Source organism: Rhineura floridana, chromosome 6 (assembly GCF_030035675.1).
Source record: "Rhineura floridana isolate rRhiFlo1 chromosome 6, rRhiFlo1.hap2, whole genome shotgun sequence".
NCBI classification, from domain to species: Eukaryota; Metazoa; Chordata; class Lepidosauria; order Squamata; family Rhineuridae; genus Rhineura; species Rhineura floridana.
The window spans coordinates 151,682,210-151,701,071 of NC_084485.1; the positions used below are offsets into that span (position 1 = coordinate 151,682,210).

The 18,862-nt window shown below is 43.2% G+C and overlaps 1 protein-coding gene across 19 annotated transcripts in view; it reads left to right on the forward strand.

The window, feature by feature from the left end:
* The window catches only part of RABGAP1L (RAB GTPase activating protein 1 like), a 371,757-nt gene that overhangs the window by 133,412 nt on the left and 219,483 nt on the right, over positions 1 to 18,862 (forward strand). Inside the window, exon 14 of one of the 19 annotated variants that reach the window (XM_061634141.1) lies at positions 5,260 to 7,819. The exons of the other annotated variants lie outside the window; for them this stretch is intronic. Within the exon in view, the coding sequence (XP_061490125.1) occupies positions 5,260 to 5,319 (60 nt within the window). The 3' untranslated portion in view covers positions 5,320 to 7,819. Of the gene's footprint in view, positions 1 to 5,259; positions 7,820 to 18,862 lie in introns of those variants that run through there. 19 annotated transcript variants of the gene reach the window in all.

Below are 18,862 nucleotides of genomic sequence, written 5' to 3' on the forward strand. Positions count from 1 at the left end.
GGAGCCAGAAATCACCACCCACAATGATTCTGTAGAGGGATCTGCCTCTTTTGGGATTTCTAGCTTGTTCGATTCAGTGCCTTCCTTCACATACAAGAGCAGTACCACCTCCAGTTCATCCTTCCCTGTCCTTCTTATAGAGTTTGTATCCAGAGATAACAGAGTGCCACTGGTTCTCTCTGTTCCATCAGGTTTCATTTATCCCCATTATGCTGTCCTCCAAGACGAAGCATTCCAGTTCATCCATCTTGGCTCAGAGGTTTCTAGTATTAGCATATAAACTCTTATATACCGTGTGTGTCTCCAATTGCTTTTGATACTGGACCCACCTCAGTTCTTATTGGCTTTCCGCCCACAATCAGCTTAAAAGCTGCTCTGCCACCTTTTTGATTTTAAGTGCCAGCAGTCTGGTTCCATCCTAGTTGAAATGGAGCCTGACCCTTTTGTACAGGCCCAGTTTGTCCCAAAGTGTTCCTAAGTGTCTAACAGATCCAAACCGCTCTTCTGGACATCTCAGCCTCATGCATGTATTGAGATTGCACATCTGTGCCTGTCTAGCTGGCTGCATGTGAAACTGGTAGCATTTTAGAGAAAGCTACCTTGAAGGTCCTGGCTTTCAACATCCTACCAAACCACCTAAATCTCTCTTCCAGGACCTCACAACTACACTTCCCATGTTATTGGTGCCAGTGTGAGCCACAACCACTGACTCCTCCCTAGGCTATCTAGGCAATGGACAAAATCCACTTTTGTATTGGGAAGCAATTCTTCCTGCAATATGCACACCCAGTCCATACCCAGCTATCTATATTCTTAAAGATTGAGTCACCCACTACCAAGATCCCTCCAACCCCTGGAGGAGTATCCTCAACACAAGAAGATAATTGCTCACCCCTGTGGAATTGGTCCCTTCTAAAGAATCACTTCTGTCTTTCTTCCTTTCCCCATCCCTGAGACCCTCCTCCTCCATGACAGCACGGCTGTCACTTGGCTGCTTAACTTGCCTGTTAATTTGACACTTTGTCACTGGGGCAGAGATGCTTTGTTAGCTGTGGTTCCTTCTAGCTAATGGAGCAGGCTGCTTTGCTAGGCTGTTCTACCTAGGCTGGGCTGGACTAACTTCCCCAACTGCTAATGCAGCCAATGAGATCAGGTGGTGTGGTTCAAATTCTAGAAAGTGGGAATTTTAAAAGGGGGATAGAATTAGATCAATTTAGCCCCATGGGAATGGACAACAGGCTCATTCACATGGGAGCTGTACTTCATATTAAAGATGGAGTTTTTGCCATCTCAGTAGATTTGCAAGGTTCACACTTCCTACCTTCCAATCTGCTGTTTTCCATTCACACTAAAGGGAAAGGATCAATCATGCAGCTTCCTAATGACCACACCCTCTTAAGGTCAAAATACCACTTCCTCTGGTTACCTTGGCAACCGAGCATGCTCAGTTTGTTCTAGAGTAAGTTTCATAAAAAACCTCAAAAACTCCTGAGGTAAAATTATTTGTATTTTCACTGCTACAATCCAGCTGAAATACAAATATTTGTTTGAACAGTGTTATGCTTTTTTGTGTTATGGGGGAAAGAAAAATAAAGCACCATTTGCAGCAGGCTTGCAGAACAGGAGCCAGGAGGAGGAGGAGGGGGTGGGCGTGGAGAGGGGAATGATTGACACACCCACCTAAAACCATTGGAGCACAGCGTCTGGAAGCACTAGAGATACGAAGTGGAGACATTTTTTCCTTCCCTTTTCGGATTATAATTGAATTGGTTTGATACAGATTTAAAGGGGAAAACTGTGTTCTAGCTGCTGATTGCATGCAGCGTCATGTGAACCATGCAAATTGAATGGGGATGCACATAGCACCAATCTCACAGTACGTCTCCATGTAAACCAGCCCAGCAACGGGTGCTGATTTAAGTGGAGGGTTGGGCAATGAGCTGTGAGTTAACTGGGGATTAACTCCCTGCAAAAGCTTGCTTTGTGTTTTTTAAACTTTGTTTAAAAAAACTTTAACTAGCTTTTAACTGGTTTTATATTGAACTAAAACCTGAAACTTTCAGTTGTACTTTTTTTCATCAAAAAGCCCTCTTTTTTAAATAAAGTTGGAAAAAAACTGAAGCTTTTAAAGTGCGAGTTACCCTTTAGTTTTAAGTTGTAAATTGAACTAGTTTTTAAGTAGTCTTTGACTACAATGTGAATCCTAAAGTTCCCTTTTAGACAAGGAGATGAGAAACTCTAGATGCCTGCATCTGTCTTCAGTCTTAGATGCTCACTAGTCTATCACAATATGTTTTGAGTTTAAACATTTTCTTTAATTCAGACACACACATATTTCTGAATACTAGGGAGTCCTCCAAGTATGCTGAAACTTTGTTTGGGTGGCTATGGTTTGCTTCCAAATGAGTAGGTACTTAATCCCCTAAGCTTGCTGTTAGGAGGGGGAAACTGAGGCCTTACAACAACATATTACTGTGGAGTGCTTCTGTTCAAGGTTAGAGCCACTCCATTCCTCCCATTCTCCTTTATTCCTCTTCCAACAGTCGGACAGTGTTTTGTGTGCACTGAGCATGCTCACTCCTCTTTGGACTATTGTTGGTTTTCCTCTTCATTTGTTCTCTTCATTTGGAGATTTTTAGAGTGGGGGGAGTGGGGTAGACAAAATGTACATAGAATTGCACATAGAATCATAGAGTTAGAAGGGGCCTATAAGGCCATCAAGTCCAACCCCCTGCTCAATGCAGGAATCCAAATCGAAGCACACCTGACAGGTGGCTTTCCAGCTGCCTCCTGAATGCCTCCAGTATTGGAGAGCCCATCACCTCCCTAGGTAATTGGTTCCATTGTCGTACTGCTCTAACAGTTAGGAAGTTTTTCCTGATGTTCAGCTGATAAGATGATATCTGCAGGTGGACCTCACCTGCAGAGGGCCTCCTGCATCAGGTTCATATCCACAGCTCAAGTCTAGTTATGAGGTGCTCAGTGTATTGTCTAGCTTTCTGTTACCACTTGCTCTGGACTTTCTGTTATGAATGGTAAAGGTATTTTAGGCCAAAATGCTTATGATCCCGACAAGACACTCCATATATCTTTGTATGTACCACAGGATTTTAATTCTTATTGTATAAAACACCTTTCATCCTTTAGGCTCCCTTTAAAAGAGGAAAGGCTCTAGATTTAATGGAAGCATTGATTGGTAGAGCTCTTCTTTGCTTTCAAGTTCTTTCAAGTTCAATTAAACTGAAAATTTAAACTATGGAATATTATGTTAGTATCATTGCGATCAATATTTTTTTTTATTTAGTTAACAGATGAAATTAATATTGTTATTGTTTATTATTATTTATTAAAATTATATTCTGCCCTTCCTCCCAGTGGGAGCCCAGGGCAGCAAACAAAAACACTAAAAACACTATAAAACATCATAAAACAGACATTAAAACATATTAAAACAAAACATCTTTAAAAACATTTTTTTTAAAAAAGCTTAAAAAACATCTTAAAAAGCAATTTCAGCACAGACGCAGACTGGGAAAAGGTCTCTACTGAAAAGGCTTGTTGAAAGAGGAAGGTCTTCAGTAGACGCTGAAAAGATAATAGAGATGGGTGGCACAAGTCTAATATTTAAGGGGAGGAAATTCCAAAGGGTAGATGCCACTATGCTAAAGTTCCGCTTCCTATGTTGTGCGGAATGGACCTCCTGATAAGATGGTATCTGCAGGAGGCCCTCACCTGCAGAGGGTAGTGATCGACTGGATATATAAAGGGTAGGATGATATTTCAGGTATCCTGGTCCCAAGCAGTATAGGGCTTTGTACACCAAAAGCAGCAGCAACTTGAACTTAGCCCAGGAGCTAATGGGCAGACAATGAAATTCTTTCAGCAGTGGGGTAACATGTTGGCGATACCCTGCCCCAGTGAGCAGTCACACTGCTGCATTTTGCACCAGCTGCAACTTCTGGACCAACTTCAAGGGCAGCCCCACATAACAGTAATCCAGCCTAGAGGTTACCAATGCATGGACAACAGTGGTCAGGTTATCCCAGTCCAGAAATGGCCACAGCTGTCTTACCAGCCGAAGCTGATAAAAGGCACTCCTAGCCACTGAGGTCACCTGGGCCTCTAGTGACAAAGATGGAACCAGGAGCACTCCCAGACTACGGAAATGCTCTTTCAGAGGGAGTACGACCCCATCCAAAGCAGGCAACTGATCAATTATCCAAACTTGGGAACCACCAACCCACAGCACCTCCGTCTTGCTAGGATTCAGACTCAGTTTATTGGCCCTCATCCAGCCCACCACCGAGTCCAGGCAGTGGTCCAGGGCTTGCACGGCCTCTCCTGATTCAGATGCTACAGAGAAATGGAGTTGGGTATCATCAGCATACTGCTGACACCTTGCCCCAAATCTCCTGATGACCTCTCCCAAGGGCTTCATATAGATGTTAAACAGCATGGGGGACAAGATGGTACCCTGCGGCACCCCACAGCACAACTGCCAGGGGGCCAAAAGACAATCACCCAATGCTATTCTCTGAAAACAACCCTAGAGGTAGGATCAGAACCACTGTAGAACAGTGCTTCTGATATCCATCTCACCATGATGGTTCAGAAGGATACCATGGTCAATAGTATCAAAAGCCACCGAGAGATCAAGTAAGAATAACAGGGTCACACACCCCTGCCCTTCTCACAATAAAGGTCATCCATGAGGGTGACCCGGGCTGATTCAGTCCCATAACCAGGCCTGAACTGAGATTGGAATAGGTCAAGATAATCCTTTTCATCCAAGAGTACTTGCAGTTGCTGCGCCACAACTAAGGATAAATTGTTTTTAATGTATGTTAAAACTTTATACTTGTGTTTATAATATTGATTTGAAGTTGTGTTTTGAAGGTTTTTGCCTAACCAGAGCTTATTTGAATAATGCTATGAACCTAACAAAGAGTAGAGAAAGCTATAAACAAGTGTGTTGTTTCTTTAGTGCCAGCAATGTGTCTGGCGCTGGACAAAGTATGTTGCTAAGTAGACTTGAGAATGAAGTAACATGGATGAAGCACAAGTAAAAGGAGAAAATTCTCACTGGATTGGGAGGGAAAAGTAAAAGGGATTGGAGGAAGAAGTGGTTAGCAAGTAATAGTTGGCAAGTGCAGGTTGGGCAAAAGCTCAGTTTAGATATGGGGGATTGGAAACTGGAGCGTGCACATTTCCTCCCTCTCCCTCCCTCTCTCATGGCTTCCCTTTCCATTTCTTTTTTAGTGCTGGCTGTTGTTGGCTGTGAAGTTTCAATCAGCAATTACAGTGGGGCCTGGAAACTGACTGGAAGGCAATGCATGCAACAAGTGCTGCCAATCCCCACTGATAATCTTGCTTCTCTATTTTGTGCACACTGAAGTTTCTGGACCACTTTCAAAGGCAGCTCCACATATAATTCATTGCAATAATACAACTGGGAGGCTACTAGAGCATGGATTACTGTCTTAAGGCAGTCTCTCTTCCGATAGGCTTGTAGTTATTGTACAAAGACAAGTCTGCTAAAAAGTGCTCTGTGCCTAAGGCTGCCTGTGCCTCAAGTGGCAGAGCTAGGTCTAAGAACACTCCCAACTAAGGACCTGTTTTTCAAGGGGAGTGTATCATGTTGAATGTTGCCTAATTAGACACAAACCACTGATGAATAGTATCTGTTCATCTATTCTTATCTGTCTCGAGTCTTTTTATTGACCTGCATCCACTATTATCCACTGTGCTTAAGTCTTAACTTGCCTGGCTCCCTTGCTTTCTGAATTTTTTATTTCTTGTTCTTGATTTCTTAAATATAAAATTATTGTTACTGACTGCTAAGGGCACTCCTAATAAGGTGGGATATAAATATTTCAATAAATCTATCAATGTGGGCTCTACTGGGAGGAAGGGTGGATATAAATCTAATAAATAAATAAAATCTGTTGCAACTCCAATGGTAGTTAAAAGTCACAACAGGATTCAAGCCACCTTGCTATTGGATAACACTAAAACCAAAAGAGGTGAAGGGGTCCTTAGCTTTTGATATCTTTTTGAAGAGGCTGAAAGGCAATATAATTAACTCCTAGGTGTGGCAACTGTATTACAGGATTTGTAGTATGGTTTCTTCTGCTGCTACATGTGCATGCTGAATATTTTCCCTGGTGTGTCAATTTTTTCTAGGGCTTATGTGATTATTTTAAACTGCTGATATACAAATGCTGCAAATCAGTAAATTCTGTAATAGAAAGGAAATAAGACTATATCCTCCACTAGTTTGTTGTCAGACCTGAAATGATATGGGCAACAACTAGAGCCTAGTACTTCTTGGCAGAGCCAATCAACCTACTACCCCAAAGGAGGCACGTTCTCAAAGCAAGATGCAGGATCTGTTGATGCAGTGTTTTATACCATACTAGTTCTGGATTTACCATCTGCCTCTTTCGTATCTTCAACAGCAGTGATCTGAGGCCATTTTATTGAATGCTTAATTTCCATAAAAAGTGACAAGCAGGTTTTTAACCATCAAAACGCATCATATCATACTGTTCCCAACCCTAGTTAACAAACCTTGTTATGATTCCAAATCAACTTTTTTTGGTACCTGGCTGTTGATCTTCAAGTAGATGCCCCTGTTTTCTCCTGCTGTAGATAATGGCAGTACTACCAAGGTAAACTGGGCCTTTGTGCAAACTAGGAAGAGAACTAAGTAGAAACATGCTTGGTCTTCGAGAGGAGTCTCTCAAAGGAAAAGGAGCAGAGCATATACATGTACACATCATCCTTGTTGGGCACTTTAGAAACTTCTGCATTATATATTGCTCTTATATGATCCCAGATGTTTGAGGGCAAAAAGGACCACTTAATGAAGAATGGTTACAAGATTTTTTTTAAAAAAAACAGAGAACACTCTGCCCCCCCCCCCAAAAAAAGAGAATGTATTCCTTTCTATGAAATTTCAGGATAGCCACTGCAAGGTCATCCCTTCCAGTGAGAGCCAGCAACATGAAATTGGGAAGTGCAGAATATCATGCCGTGGGATAATTCCCTGCTTGCCGCTTGTAAGCAGTGGTGATGCTTAATGCTTCTTCATGGGTGAGAGGAAAGGAGCCTTCCAGCTTCTGGAGAGTTGAGGGGCAGCATTCTTCATTGGCTCTTCTGTGAGCCAGTCTTGGTCCTGTTGACTAGCCAGGAGGTGATGAATTGGTGCAGATCACGGCAAACACATCTCTTTTCTGGGCTACATCAAGCCTTTAATGACCAGGATATGCTGCCCCCCAACCACTTCTCTGGGCGTGGCAACTTCTCCACCCCCCTTCCCTTATTTTTAAGTGCTCTTGCTATGGACATGTTTAGTCACTGGTTCTCTGGGCTGGGAAGGAATTTTACTCTTCACATAATTGGCCTTGTCTTGGTGAGGTTTTCATCTTCCTGGCGATGAGTCTTTCTGCGGTATATTGCTGCTTTTGTCATAACTTTGGTTAGTGGGCAAAGGGCATTGGGCAGGATCCATAGTCATCCAGGGGGACCCTCATAAGGGGTCATAGGTGGGGACTGCCCCTAAGGCCATGGCCCCACCTCAGGAGGCTAAGGCCAGCCACTACCCACCCAGGTTATAGGCAAGACCTAGCCAGAATGGTCCACACCAAGGTGGGCCTCTTTTGCTGGTTAACACCCTTGTGGTTCCTCTAGCCAGCAGGGTGGGGATGGGAGCATCAACCATCAAGTGGGCTACCTGGTCATTGGATACTAGCCGTATGCCATGTCAGCCTGTGTTTTTACTGTAACCAAAAGGAAAATAAAAGCTGTGTCCTGGTTTTCCCCAGTCTAGTCTGTGTGTTTTTTGCTCCTGGACTTTCACACGGTGTCCAATAAGCACTTTCAGGAGGAAGGGAAGGATATACATTCAAATAATAATACAATAATAATGATAACTGCACATTATCCATGCATCCTATTTTTGGAGGAGCTCTTCTGTAATATGTAGTTCTGCCCTAAGAAGCAGCTATTTGGGAGAAAATGAGAGTAAAAAAAGAGCTATTGTAATAGTGGAAGCGGATTCAGTCCCAGTACACCCAAAAGACTTACTTGAAAGCCTATGGATCAGTCACCAACTCTCAGCCAAACCAGCCATACAGAGTTGTGAGAATAAAGTTGCCAGGAAGTTTTTGGACAAAGGGTGGGATTTCTTTATTTTTGTTGTGAGGGAGAAATTGATTCATGCCCAGTCACACCCTTCTCCTATTTTCACATAGAGGAGGGTACAGATTTGTTCTCTGCTGCCCCAGAGGGTAGGACTAGGTCTAATGGTTTTAAGTTGCAGGAGCGTAGATTCAGAGTGGACATTAGAAGGAACTTCTTGACAGTAAGGGCAGTTCGGCAATGGAACCGACTGCCTAGGGAGGTGGTGGGATCCCCTTCGCTGGATGTCTTCAAGCAGAGGCTGGACAGCTATCTGCGGGGATGCTCTAGCTGTGGATTTCCTGCTGTGAGCAGGGGGTTGGACTCGATGGCCTACAAGGCCCCTTCCAACTCTATGATGATTCTATGATTGTTATACCAGGAAAACATTACAGAATGTTTTCCTGTCTTTCCCCGTTATCTGGTACTTCTGTCTTTCCCCACTCATTAAAAAAGAAACAAAACTAATGTCGCTATCACAGGTAATGCCCACACTCCTGTAGTCTCATGAGGAGCTTGAGGATTTTGAATTAGAGATCTGATCTAGTCTGATTCATATTTTAGCTAATTGGGATGTGGGATATCTAACAAATCCTAGAACAAATCCTACTATTTTGCGTTTTAGAATCCGAAGATACTTAATATGTTATTCTGCTGCTGCACTGAAGACTTATACAATCACTCTGCATTCTAGACGAAATGTTATAAAGGAATATCTGAAGGTCTTTTGAAAGTTTAGTCATACAAGTGGGCTGAGATTGATTGGTTTGTCTACTTTTAACGGCTTTTTAAATTCCAGTTGCCATAACAACTTTATTACCTCTTTTCTCTTTTAGCAAAACAGTTGCCATAACAATAAAGTATAGCTTTTTGAGTGTTTCTTTTTGACATAGTTACTGTGATAGAAACACCTCCTGGTTGGGTTTTATGTGTGTGTGTTTAAGTTTTTTTAAATTTGTATATTTGTTTTTAATGTTTTTAATTGTAAACCTCCCACAGAGCTTCAGCTGTGGGGCGGTATACAAATGTAAATAATAATAATAATAATCTAGCATTTTGGTTACTCATGGATGAATCCCACTGAAGTCAATGGGACTCACCTGACTGAAGTTCCTGGTATGATTTATACTCCAAATGTGTATTTTCTTCTTTCTTTCCAAGCCAGCATTTGGAGAATATGAAATGAATTTGTTTATATAGGCCATGTACACATCACCACTTTAAAACACAGTGAAGTTCTTATTTGCTTGGTTGCAAAAATGCATTTGTTGTACACATCAGCATGGGCCCATTTTTCTCTTTAAGTCGGTGTTGCATTTGTCCACACCAGGGGCACAGACAGGGCGGACATGTCTTAACCTGATGCACTTTCCCTGCCTGGTCAGGGCATGCATGCCCCTGCCCTGTGCGCACACATCTTTTTTAATGACCTCAAAGTGTGCCAGTCTGCTTGATTTTTTAATAAAAACTGTAAGTGTGCAATTCCGGAAATGATGAGTTTGTCATTCCTGTGAAGTCTTTTTTTTCAACCTAAATTGTGTAATTGACATTCTTGTCCTTATTCTGCCTGCAGGATAGCTCAAGCTGTTCAGTCAGTAGTAAGGGATAACAACTTTCAGGACATTCCCAGACACCTCCACACAATGCCTACTTACTATTGCTGCTCAAGTCTCCCTTTTTAGCCATTTGGGTTCTGCCTTGCAGAGCTTCACAACAGCCCTGCTGAGGTAGTTCAAACTGTGAGTTAGGAAAAGTCAGTCTATGGGAAAGGATAAAAACGTACAGGCTATTTGCATACACTGTCACACACATGGTTACTTGCCATTGCTGCTCAAGTCTCCCTGTCCAGTTGTTTTGGTGTTGCCTTGCATAGGTTCACAACAGCCCTGCAAGGTAGCTCAAGTTGTCAGTTAGAAAAAGTCAGTTGATGGTAAGTGATAACAACTTTCAGGGCATTCCCAGACACTGCCACACCCACTTGCCATTTGGGCTCTGCCTTGTATAGCTTTACAATAGCTTGGCAAGGTAGCTCAAGCTACACAGGTTTTGGAGTGGGCCACCTTGAAAGTTTTCTTTATTAAAAATAAATAACATAAACCACTGTGAGTGCTCAGTTGGGCCAATTCTCCTGTTCCTACACTTTCTCTGATGCTTCTAATACTCTTGCAAAAAAAACACCCCAAACCCCTAATTTTCTAAAAAGAACTTTGTATGACATGCTGGGCATGTGCTAGCAGCATCAGCAGGACAATATACTTCCAGCAACAGGCACACAAAACCCTCACAGTGGCTGCCAAGATTTATTACCCTCTTCATTGTTCTCTAATTTGCAATGCCCTGCCCCACTATAGTTGTTGATGTGTTGCCTTATTCAGCATAATAAATCTTGAAAGTAGAGATTGTATAAAGGGAGTTTTCCTCCTGCGTAGAAGAGCGTCTCCTTTCTTCAGGCTCTGCAATGTTCACTGCTGCAATCTTCATTCTCTTGAACAACCAGTGGTTAAAATGAAGAGGCAATAGAATGTTGGCTTGCAAGGAAGAACACACCCACATTGACATCAAAATTGTAGGCCCATCCCCAACCATCTGAGAAGCTATTGTACCCACCAGGGCTATAGATGAGTTTAAACTGGTGAAGCTTGTTTGCTTTGCAGTCTGTCAAACCGTAATGGTTTATGAGACACAACGGGATACATGTGCATTCTTGAAAATAACATGTGTACACAGATTCAAAATACAGCACTAGGAACACCATGGATACTGAGTAAACAGGATGGCACCAAGCATGAATGGGCCCTTGTGCATCAGACTGCCCCAGGCTCATGTCATTATGCTCCCCAACACCCCCTCCTGGCGCAGGCACTGCGGGCTTAAATAGGCCCACCCAACCTACCTCCTGAGTTGTCGCATCAGTGTGCTAGTGTTCGATGTGCACATGCCTGCTATCACGACGGTGGCAAGGGCCTCAACTGCTTAGGGACACCCCACCTATCTTGGGTGATAGCCGGCATGTACATGTGGCGTCCTAACGCAGCCACATGAGAAGTAGATGAGGTAGGTGGGCCTATTTAAGCCCACGCTGCCTGCACAGGAAGATTTTTCTGGGAAGATGGAGCTCCATCAGCTCTGCTTTAGGACCAGCAGCCTTTAGCGTGTTCTCTCTCTCAACTGTCCCTTAGCAGCAGCCATTCCATTAAGCTACCCAGATGATCTACCCAAACTGTTCATCCCAGCTGGTCATTGTATAAGAACTCTGTAACTTTAAGAACTACTGCCTGAGTTGTTTTTCCCCTCTTCCTTATTTATTCCCTTTTCCTTTTGTGTTCTGCCTTTTAGATTGTAAACTTCATGGTGAGTACTTTATTGTTTGTTTGTTTTTTAATTTGCCAACCTTTTTGACTGAAGAGCACGGTCAAATAAATAAAAACATTAGCATTTCACATGTTACATAGTGGTTTAAACTAACATTGCAAGGAGCTTAAGTTCCCCACTCTGATACTGTAGTAACTTTTTATTTATTTTAAATATGTAATAAATACATTGAAGATTATAAATTCATATTGATCTCAACAGTGTTTCTTCAATGGATTAACAGAACCTAGACATTAAGCTAAAATGTTTTATTAGAGAATGCAAAATCATGCTTTGCGTTACCTGTTTTTTTTTGTTCCTGTTTATTTATTTATTTTATTTATTTATTTGTTAAATTTCTATACCGCCCGACTAGCATAGCTCTCTGGGTGGTGTACAACAGAAAAAATATAAATATAAATATATACAATAAAATCCTATAATTCAGTGCGAGGAACACGTAAGTAAAAATCCACAGATCTAAAATCAATTAAAACATACTTAAAAGAAAAACTAAAATGCCTGAGAAAAGAGGAAGGTTTTAACTTGGCGCCGAAAAGATAACAACGTCGACGCCAAGCGCACCTCATCGGGAAGACTATTCCACAGTTCGGGGGCCACCACTGAGAATGCCCTAGTTCTTGTTACCATCCTCCGAGCTTCCCTATGAGTCGGAACTCGGAGGAGGGCCTTCGATGTTGATCGTAGTGTACGGGCAGGTTCATATTGGGAGAGGCGTTCCAGCAGGTATTGTGGTCCTGTACCGTATAAGGCTTTATAGGTTAAAACCAGCACTTTAAATTTGGCCCGGAAACATATTGGTAGCCAGTGCAAGCGGGCCAGAACAGGTGTTATATGTTCAGACCGCCTGGTCCTCGTAATCAGTCTGGCCGCCGCATTCTGCACAAGCTGTAGCTTCCGAACCGTCTTTAAAGGCAGCCCTACGTAGAGCGCATTGCAGTAATCCAGTCGAGAGGTTACCAGAGCATGGACAACTGAGGTGAGGTCCTCCCTGTCCAGATATGGATGTAGCTGGGCTACCAATCGAAGTTGGTAGAACGCATTCTGTGCCACCGAGGCTACTTGAGCCTTGAGTGACAGGGAAGGGTCTAAAAATACTCCCAAACTACGAACCCGCTCCTTCAGGGGGAGTGTAACCCCGTCCAGAACAGGGTGAATATCCACCATCTGATCAGAGAAACCCCCCACCAACAGCATCTCAGTCTTGTCTGGATTGAGCCTCAGTTTATTAGCTCTCATCCAGTCCATTATCGCAGCCAGGCAACGGTTCAGGACATTGACAGCCTCACCTGAAGAAGATGAAAAGGAGAAGTAGAGCTGCGTGTCATCAGCGTACTGATGGCAGCGCACTCCAAAACTCCTGATGACCGCACCCAGCGGCTTCATGTAGATGTTAAAAAGCATGGGAGACAAAACCGACCCCTGCGGGACTCCACATTGGAGAGCCCACGGTGTTGAGCAATGTTCCCCAAGCACTACCTTCTGGAGACGACCCGCCAAGTAGGAGTGGAACCACTGCCAAGCTGTGCCCCCAACTCCCAACTCCACGAGCCTCTCCAGAAGGATACCATGGTCGATGGTATCAAAAGCCGCTGAGAGATCAAGGAGAATCAACAGAGTAACACTCCCTCCGTCCCTCTCCCGACATAGGTCATTGTACAGGGCGACCAAGGCTGTCTCAGTACCGAAACCGGGCCTAAAACCCGATTGAAATGGATCTAGATAATCGGTTTCATCCAATAGCACCTGGAGCTGGCCAGCAACCACTCGTTCCAAGATCTTGCCCAGGAATGGAACATTCGCGACTGGTCTATAACTATTAAGATTTTCGGGGTCCAAGGAGGATTTTTTCAGGAGTGGTCTCACTACCGCCTCTTTCAGACGGCCAGGGACCACTCCCTCTCGTAAAGAGGCATTTATCACTTCCCTGGCCCAGTCAGCTGTTCCATCCCTGCTAGTTTTTATAAGCCAAGAGGGGCAAGGATCTAGAACAGAAGTGGTTGCATGGACCTGTCCAAGCACCTTGTCCACGTCCTCGAGCTGAACCAACTGAAACTCATCCAATAAAACATGACAGGACTGTGCTCCGGACACCTCATTCGGATCAACTGTTATAAACTGGGAGTTAAGTCCCGGTGGATGCATAGGATCTTATTCTGGAAGTGCCCAGCAAACTCATTACAGCGGGCTACTGATGATACTATCGAGTCCTTAGGGCCTGAATGAAGTAGCCCTCGGACAACTCTAAAGAGCTCCACTGGTCGGCAAAGAGATGACTTAATAGTGGCAGCAAAATATTGTTTTTTTGCCACCCTCACCGCTCCTAAGTACAACTTAGTAGAGGCACTTACCAGTGCATAATTGCATCCGTCGGGAGTTCGCCTCCACCTCCGCTCAAGCCGCCTCCTATCTTGCTTCATCGCTCTCAGCTCTGGGGTGTACCATGGAGCTGTATGAGCTCTGCACAGGAGAGGGCGCGCAGGAGCAATCGTGTCAACAGCCCGGGTCATCTCTGCATTCCACAGTTCAACCAGGGCGTCGACAGGAGCGCCAGTCTTATCAGCCGGAAAATCCCCCAGAGCCCTTTGAAAACCTTCCAGATTCATTAGTCTCTGGGGGCGGACCAGTTTAATAGGTCCCCCACCCTTGCAGAGGGGAAAAGCCGCTGTGAGTCTGAACTTCAACAAGCGGTGATCTGTCCATGACAAAGGGAGAGATGTAAAACTCCCCACATCCAGATCACCATCTCCAGTAGCAAAAATAAGATCTAGAGTATGCCCCGACATGTGTGTTGGGCCACTAACATATTGGGACAGCCCCATGGTTGTCATGGAGGCCATGAAGTCCTGAGCCGCCCCAGACAAAGTAGCCTCGGCATGGATGTTGACATCCCCCAGTACTAATAGTCTGGGGGATCTCAGCAATACCTCAGAGATATGTTGGAGATATGTTCTCAGTTTCAGTTGAGAACTAAGTACTGTATAATCTTTCCTCTTTATTTTTTTGTATACAAATGCTATATATTTTCTATTCCCGTTCCTTCTGTAACTCCAATTTTTTCACAATTTATTTTCCATTCTCTGCTTTTGTGCCAGCTCAACGATTATCTCCTCTTCCAATCTCTGCTTTTTGCATTCCACATCCTTTGCCTGGAACATTACTCCCTTTTCCTTTGGGCCACAAGTGATCGGTCTTGTTCCTTTTCCTAGTCTTCACCATTCCTGCGCCACTTTCCTTTCTCCCTCAGCATTCTGTCTGTTTAATGTAGATTGCAAGCACTTTATGCAGAGACCACACCACATTTATATGCTGTAGTTGCTGCAAATCAGTTAAGGTGAAATCTAACGGGGGTACGTTTTCCCGATGCATTTCATCTTCTATATGGGTAGGATACATACTTCAAATGCAATTCCATCAAGATATTGTCTGTGCTTTGTTATTAGAATGCAGTAGGTGGAGTGTTTGGATCCCTGAACAGTTTCAAATATTGTCCAGTCATTGATCATTCAGACCATGGTATTCCCGATCTCTATGTATGGATGTGAAAGTTGGACAGTGAAAAAAGCAGATAAGAGAAAAATCAACTCATTTGAAATGTGGTGTTGGAGGAGAGCTTTGTGCATACCATGGACTGTGAAAAAGACCAATAATTGGGTGTTAGAACAAATTAAACCAGAACTGTCACTAGAAGCTAGAATGATGAAACTGAGATTATCATACTTTGGACACATCATGAGAAGACCTGATTCACTAGAAAATACAATAATGCTGAGAAAAACAGAAGGGAGTAGAAAAAGAGGAAGGCCAAACAAGAGATGGGTTGATTCCATAAAGGAAGCCACAGACCTGAACTTACAAGATCTGAACAGGGTGGTTCATGACAGATACTCTTGGAGGACACTGATTCATAGGGTCGCCATAAGTCATAATCAACTTGAAGGCACATAACAACAACAACATTATTCATTAGTACTGTTGCTTTGTTACATATTGCCCAAGACAGCATGCATTACTGGGATTTATTCTTAGCATTTGACAGATAAATATTTAAATACTCATGAAAACACCATGGGCAGTGTGCCCTCTGCGCCCCCCCTCAAAGCAGCACCCCCACGAGATTAACAGATGGAAGAGGCACTATAGTCAACTACTGAGGAGGTGTCAGCTACAGTGGGCCCTATGGTGTACTGACACGTGCTTGTCCATTCTGCATGTGGATGCCAGGCCTGCATTTTAGATTTAATCAGCACAGTTTTTGTAATAAAACACACAGCTTTTAGGTAGCTATGGGAAAGTGCTGTCTAATTTGGTATGCAAAGGGCAGTTTTCAAAAATAAGTTACTGTTTTAGATCTTAAATACTCTTTCACAAACCACTTAAGCATTAGTCACATAGCTAGAAGCAAAGGTTAAATGCAGAACAACATGCAAGCAAATGGTATTGAACTTGATAACTTTGCCTGTGGCTCTGTTAGTTACTTTGACTTAATTAGCCAGCAAATTATTTCTGACTGTGCCACAAAACACAAATGCCAGTATACTCTTAGCTATGCTGCTGTGCAGTACAGAGTACTTCATACGTATGCGTGTTCAGTGTAGAAAACAGTCCAAAGCTATAGTCCAACACAATAGACAAAGATACGGTTTTACTGCTAGCTGCTTCAAGTATTTGCTGGATAATTATAAAACAAGTTTAAACTTCGTAGCATCAGCATTTTTAAAACTTCTCTGCAAAATGTACATTAAGGTTTGACTGAAGTTTGTTGTTTCACATGCATTCACTCTGTATGTCTACTTGTGTTTTGGGGTGATATCTGCTGATACAACAATTATTGACTGAAGTTAGGAAAGATATGTTGAGGAAAATAGCAAATTATTATAAAAGGCTTGGATACCTGCCTTGAATGCTAGAACCAGGGCATTTACTACAGCAATATAAACGGTCCATAGAGGTGGCCTTCATGAGGTCTTTCTGTTTGTATCAGGCTCTAACTGGACAAATAGTAGACGTAGCTGCAATGTTTAGTTGAGGTGATTAGAAGCTACTTGCTCTGAGATGCATCATCAAGTGCAGCAGGAGCTCCTCCTCTGACATATTTCTCCTTCTGTCAGAGAAAATGTGCTTTACGTCATGTTGCCTATTCAGCTGTGTAGAAGGTCTCAATAAGGAGGAAAAGTTGGAACATGCTCCTGTGGCATGATTTTCGTACAGCACAATTTGTTGACTTTTTCACAACTCTCAACATAAAAGAGACAAATAGGAGTGTATTAGTGTGAGCTTTTTCATTTCACTAAGCATTAATTAATATGTTGGTATTTCATCTTTAAAAACAAGAATTAATACGACACCTGTTGTATTAATTACTGAAGAATTATTTGCCACTAGTGGAAAATATATTTATTATTTATTTGTTACATATATACCCTGCCTTTCTTTCACCATGGAACCCAAGGCAGCATACATACCACTTGTATTTTTTCATGTTTTATGTCATCATAGGACTAATAAAGATGCATTAAACATGTATTAAACATGTGTGGACATGTATGTCCCAGGCCTTCTCCCATCCAGGCACTGACCAGACCCTGCACTGATATGCAGGGCTGCTTAGCTTCAGCAAGGTGCTGGCCTCATGTGCCTTCAGAGCATAGCCTGGGATTGATATATATTCACTAATAGGCAAAAAATCTTGCGGTTTAAGAACGTACATATAGCCCATAGATATTTCTATCAAACTTTAAAAGCAGGGAAATTGGGCAGCTGTAGTGAATGCACCAGGGCAGCAGGAGACCTGGCCTCCTCTTTGAGATATTGAACTGCTCTACAAATTCGACAGAATGCAAACCCAATTTGGGTTGGTCTTTCACAGTCCAGTCCACTTCCTGTGTAGCTTGGAAGAATTTGGTAACATGTGCCTCTGAGCATATGGTGAGTGGTGGCAATACCTGCCATCTCCAAAGATGGAGAATTACATTTTTGTATGTTTGTTGGGTTTTTTATCTCGTTATTCACATCTAGAATTTTGCTAGAATATATTTCACCCCCCACTGTTTTATCTTCTGCAAACTGAGACACTCCTGATGTCCACTGCAGACTATTCTGCAGAATAGTCAGTGCCATTATTCCACAATTATGTTTGGAGTTTTTTTAGTGTAAATTTTGCAGAGTGTTCCTGTACTTCACATATTCACAGAAATAGAAACAAAAAAAAATGATTTCCTATAGGAAACTTCACTAAAATTGCAAAGTAAACCAGATATATTTAAAGTGACTATCTACAAATTTATAGGGCAGTATAATATCTCAGAGAGGAGGTCAGGTCTCCTGCTCCCCTGGTGCATTCACTTTAGCCGCCCAATTTCCCTGCTTTTTAAAGTTTGATAGAAATATCTGTGGGCTATAGGTACGTTCTTAAACCGCAAAGTTTTTTGTCTATTAGTGAATTTTTCTGCTTTTTAAACTGGGAGGTAAGAAATGGGATCCTGTGCAAGCTTGCTGAGAATGGATTGATCATTTGCATGCTTATTGAGTTTAGTGGGATTTACTGCCCTGCAATCATGCTTAGGATAGGTGAAACTGACCATAGGGGATGGGGAGGAGGAAGAGGGAGGGGAGCAGGTGGAGGGGAGCAGGAAGGAGGGGGAGGGGAGGAGAAGGACAGATTCGATCGTTTGCATGTTTATTGAGTTCAGTGGGATTTACTCCCATGCAATCATGGTTAGGATGGGTAAAACTGACCTGGGGGAGGGAGGGAAGGAGGGCTGGAGTGGGCAGGGAAGGAGGAAGAAGGAAGAGGGGAGGGGAGGAGGAAGGGGGAGGGGAGGGGGGAGGGGGAAGGCAGGTCTGATCATTTGCATGCTTATTGAATTCAATGGGATTTACTACTATGTAATCAAGTTTAGGATAGGTAAAACTGGCCATGGGGGAGGAGCAGGGGGAGGGGAGAGGAGAGGAAGGGGAAAGGGAAGGGAGAGGGGAGTGGACAGAGGGGGAAGGAAGGGATTGGAGGGGGAGGGCCAGGGGAGGGCAGGTTTGATCATTTGCATGCTTGTTTAGTTCAGTAGTATTTACTCCCATGCAATCATGCTTAAGATAGGTAAAACTGACCATGGTGAGAAGGAGGGGAGGGGAGGGGCAAGAGGGAGGGGATAGGAGGGAGGAGAGGGGAGGGGAGGGGCAAGAGGGAGGGGATAGGAGGGAGGAGAAGGGAGGGTGGGTTTGATCAGTTGCATACTTTTTGAGTTCAAAGGGATTTACTCCTGTGCAATCATGCTTGAAAATGAAATGGACTGCCTTCAAGTTGATCTCG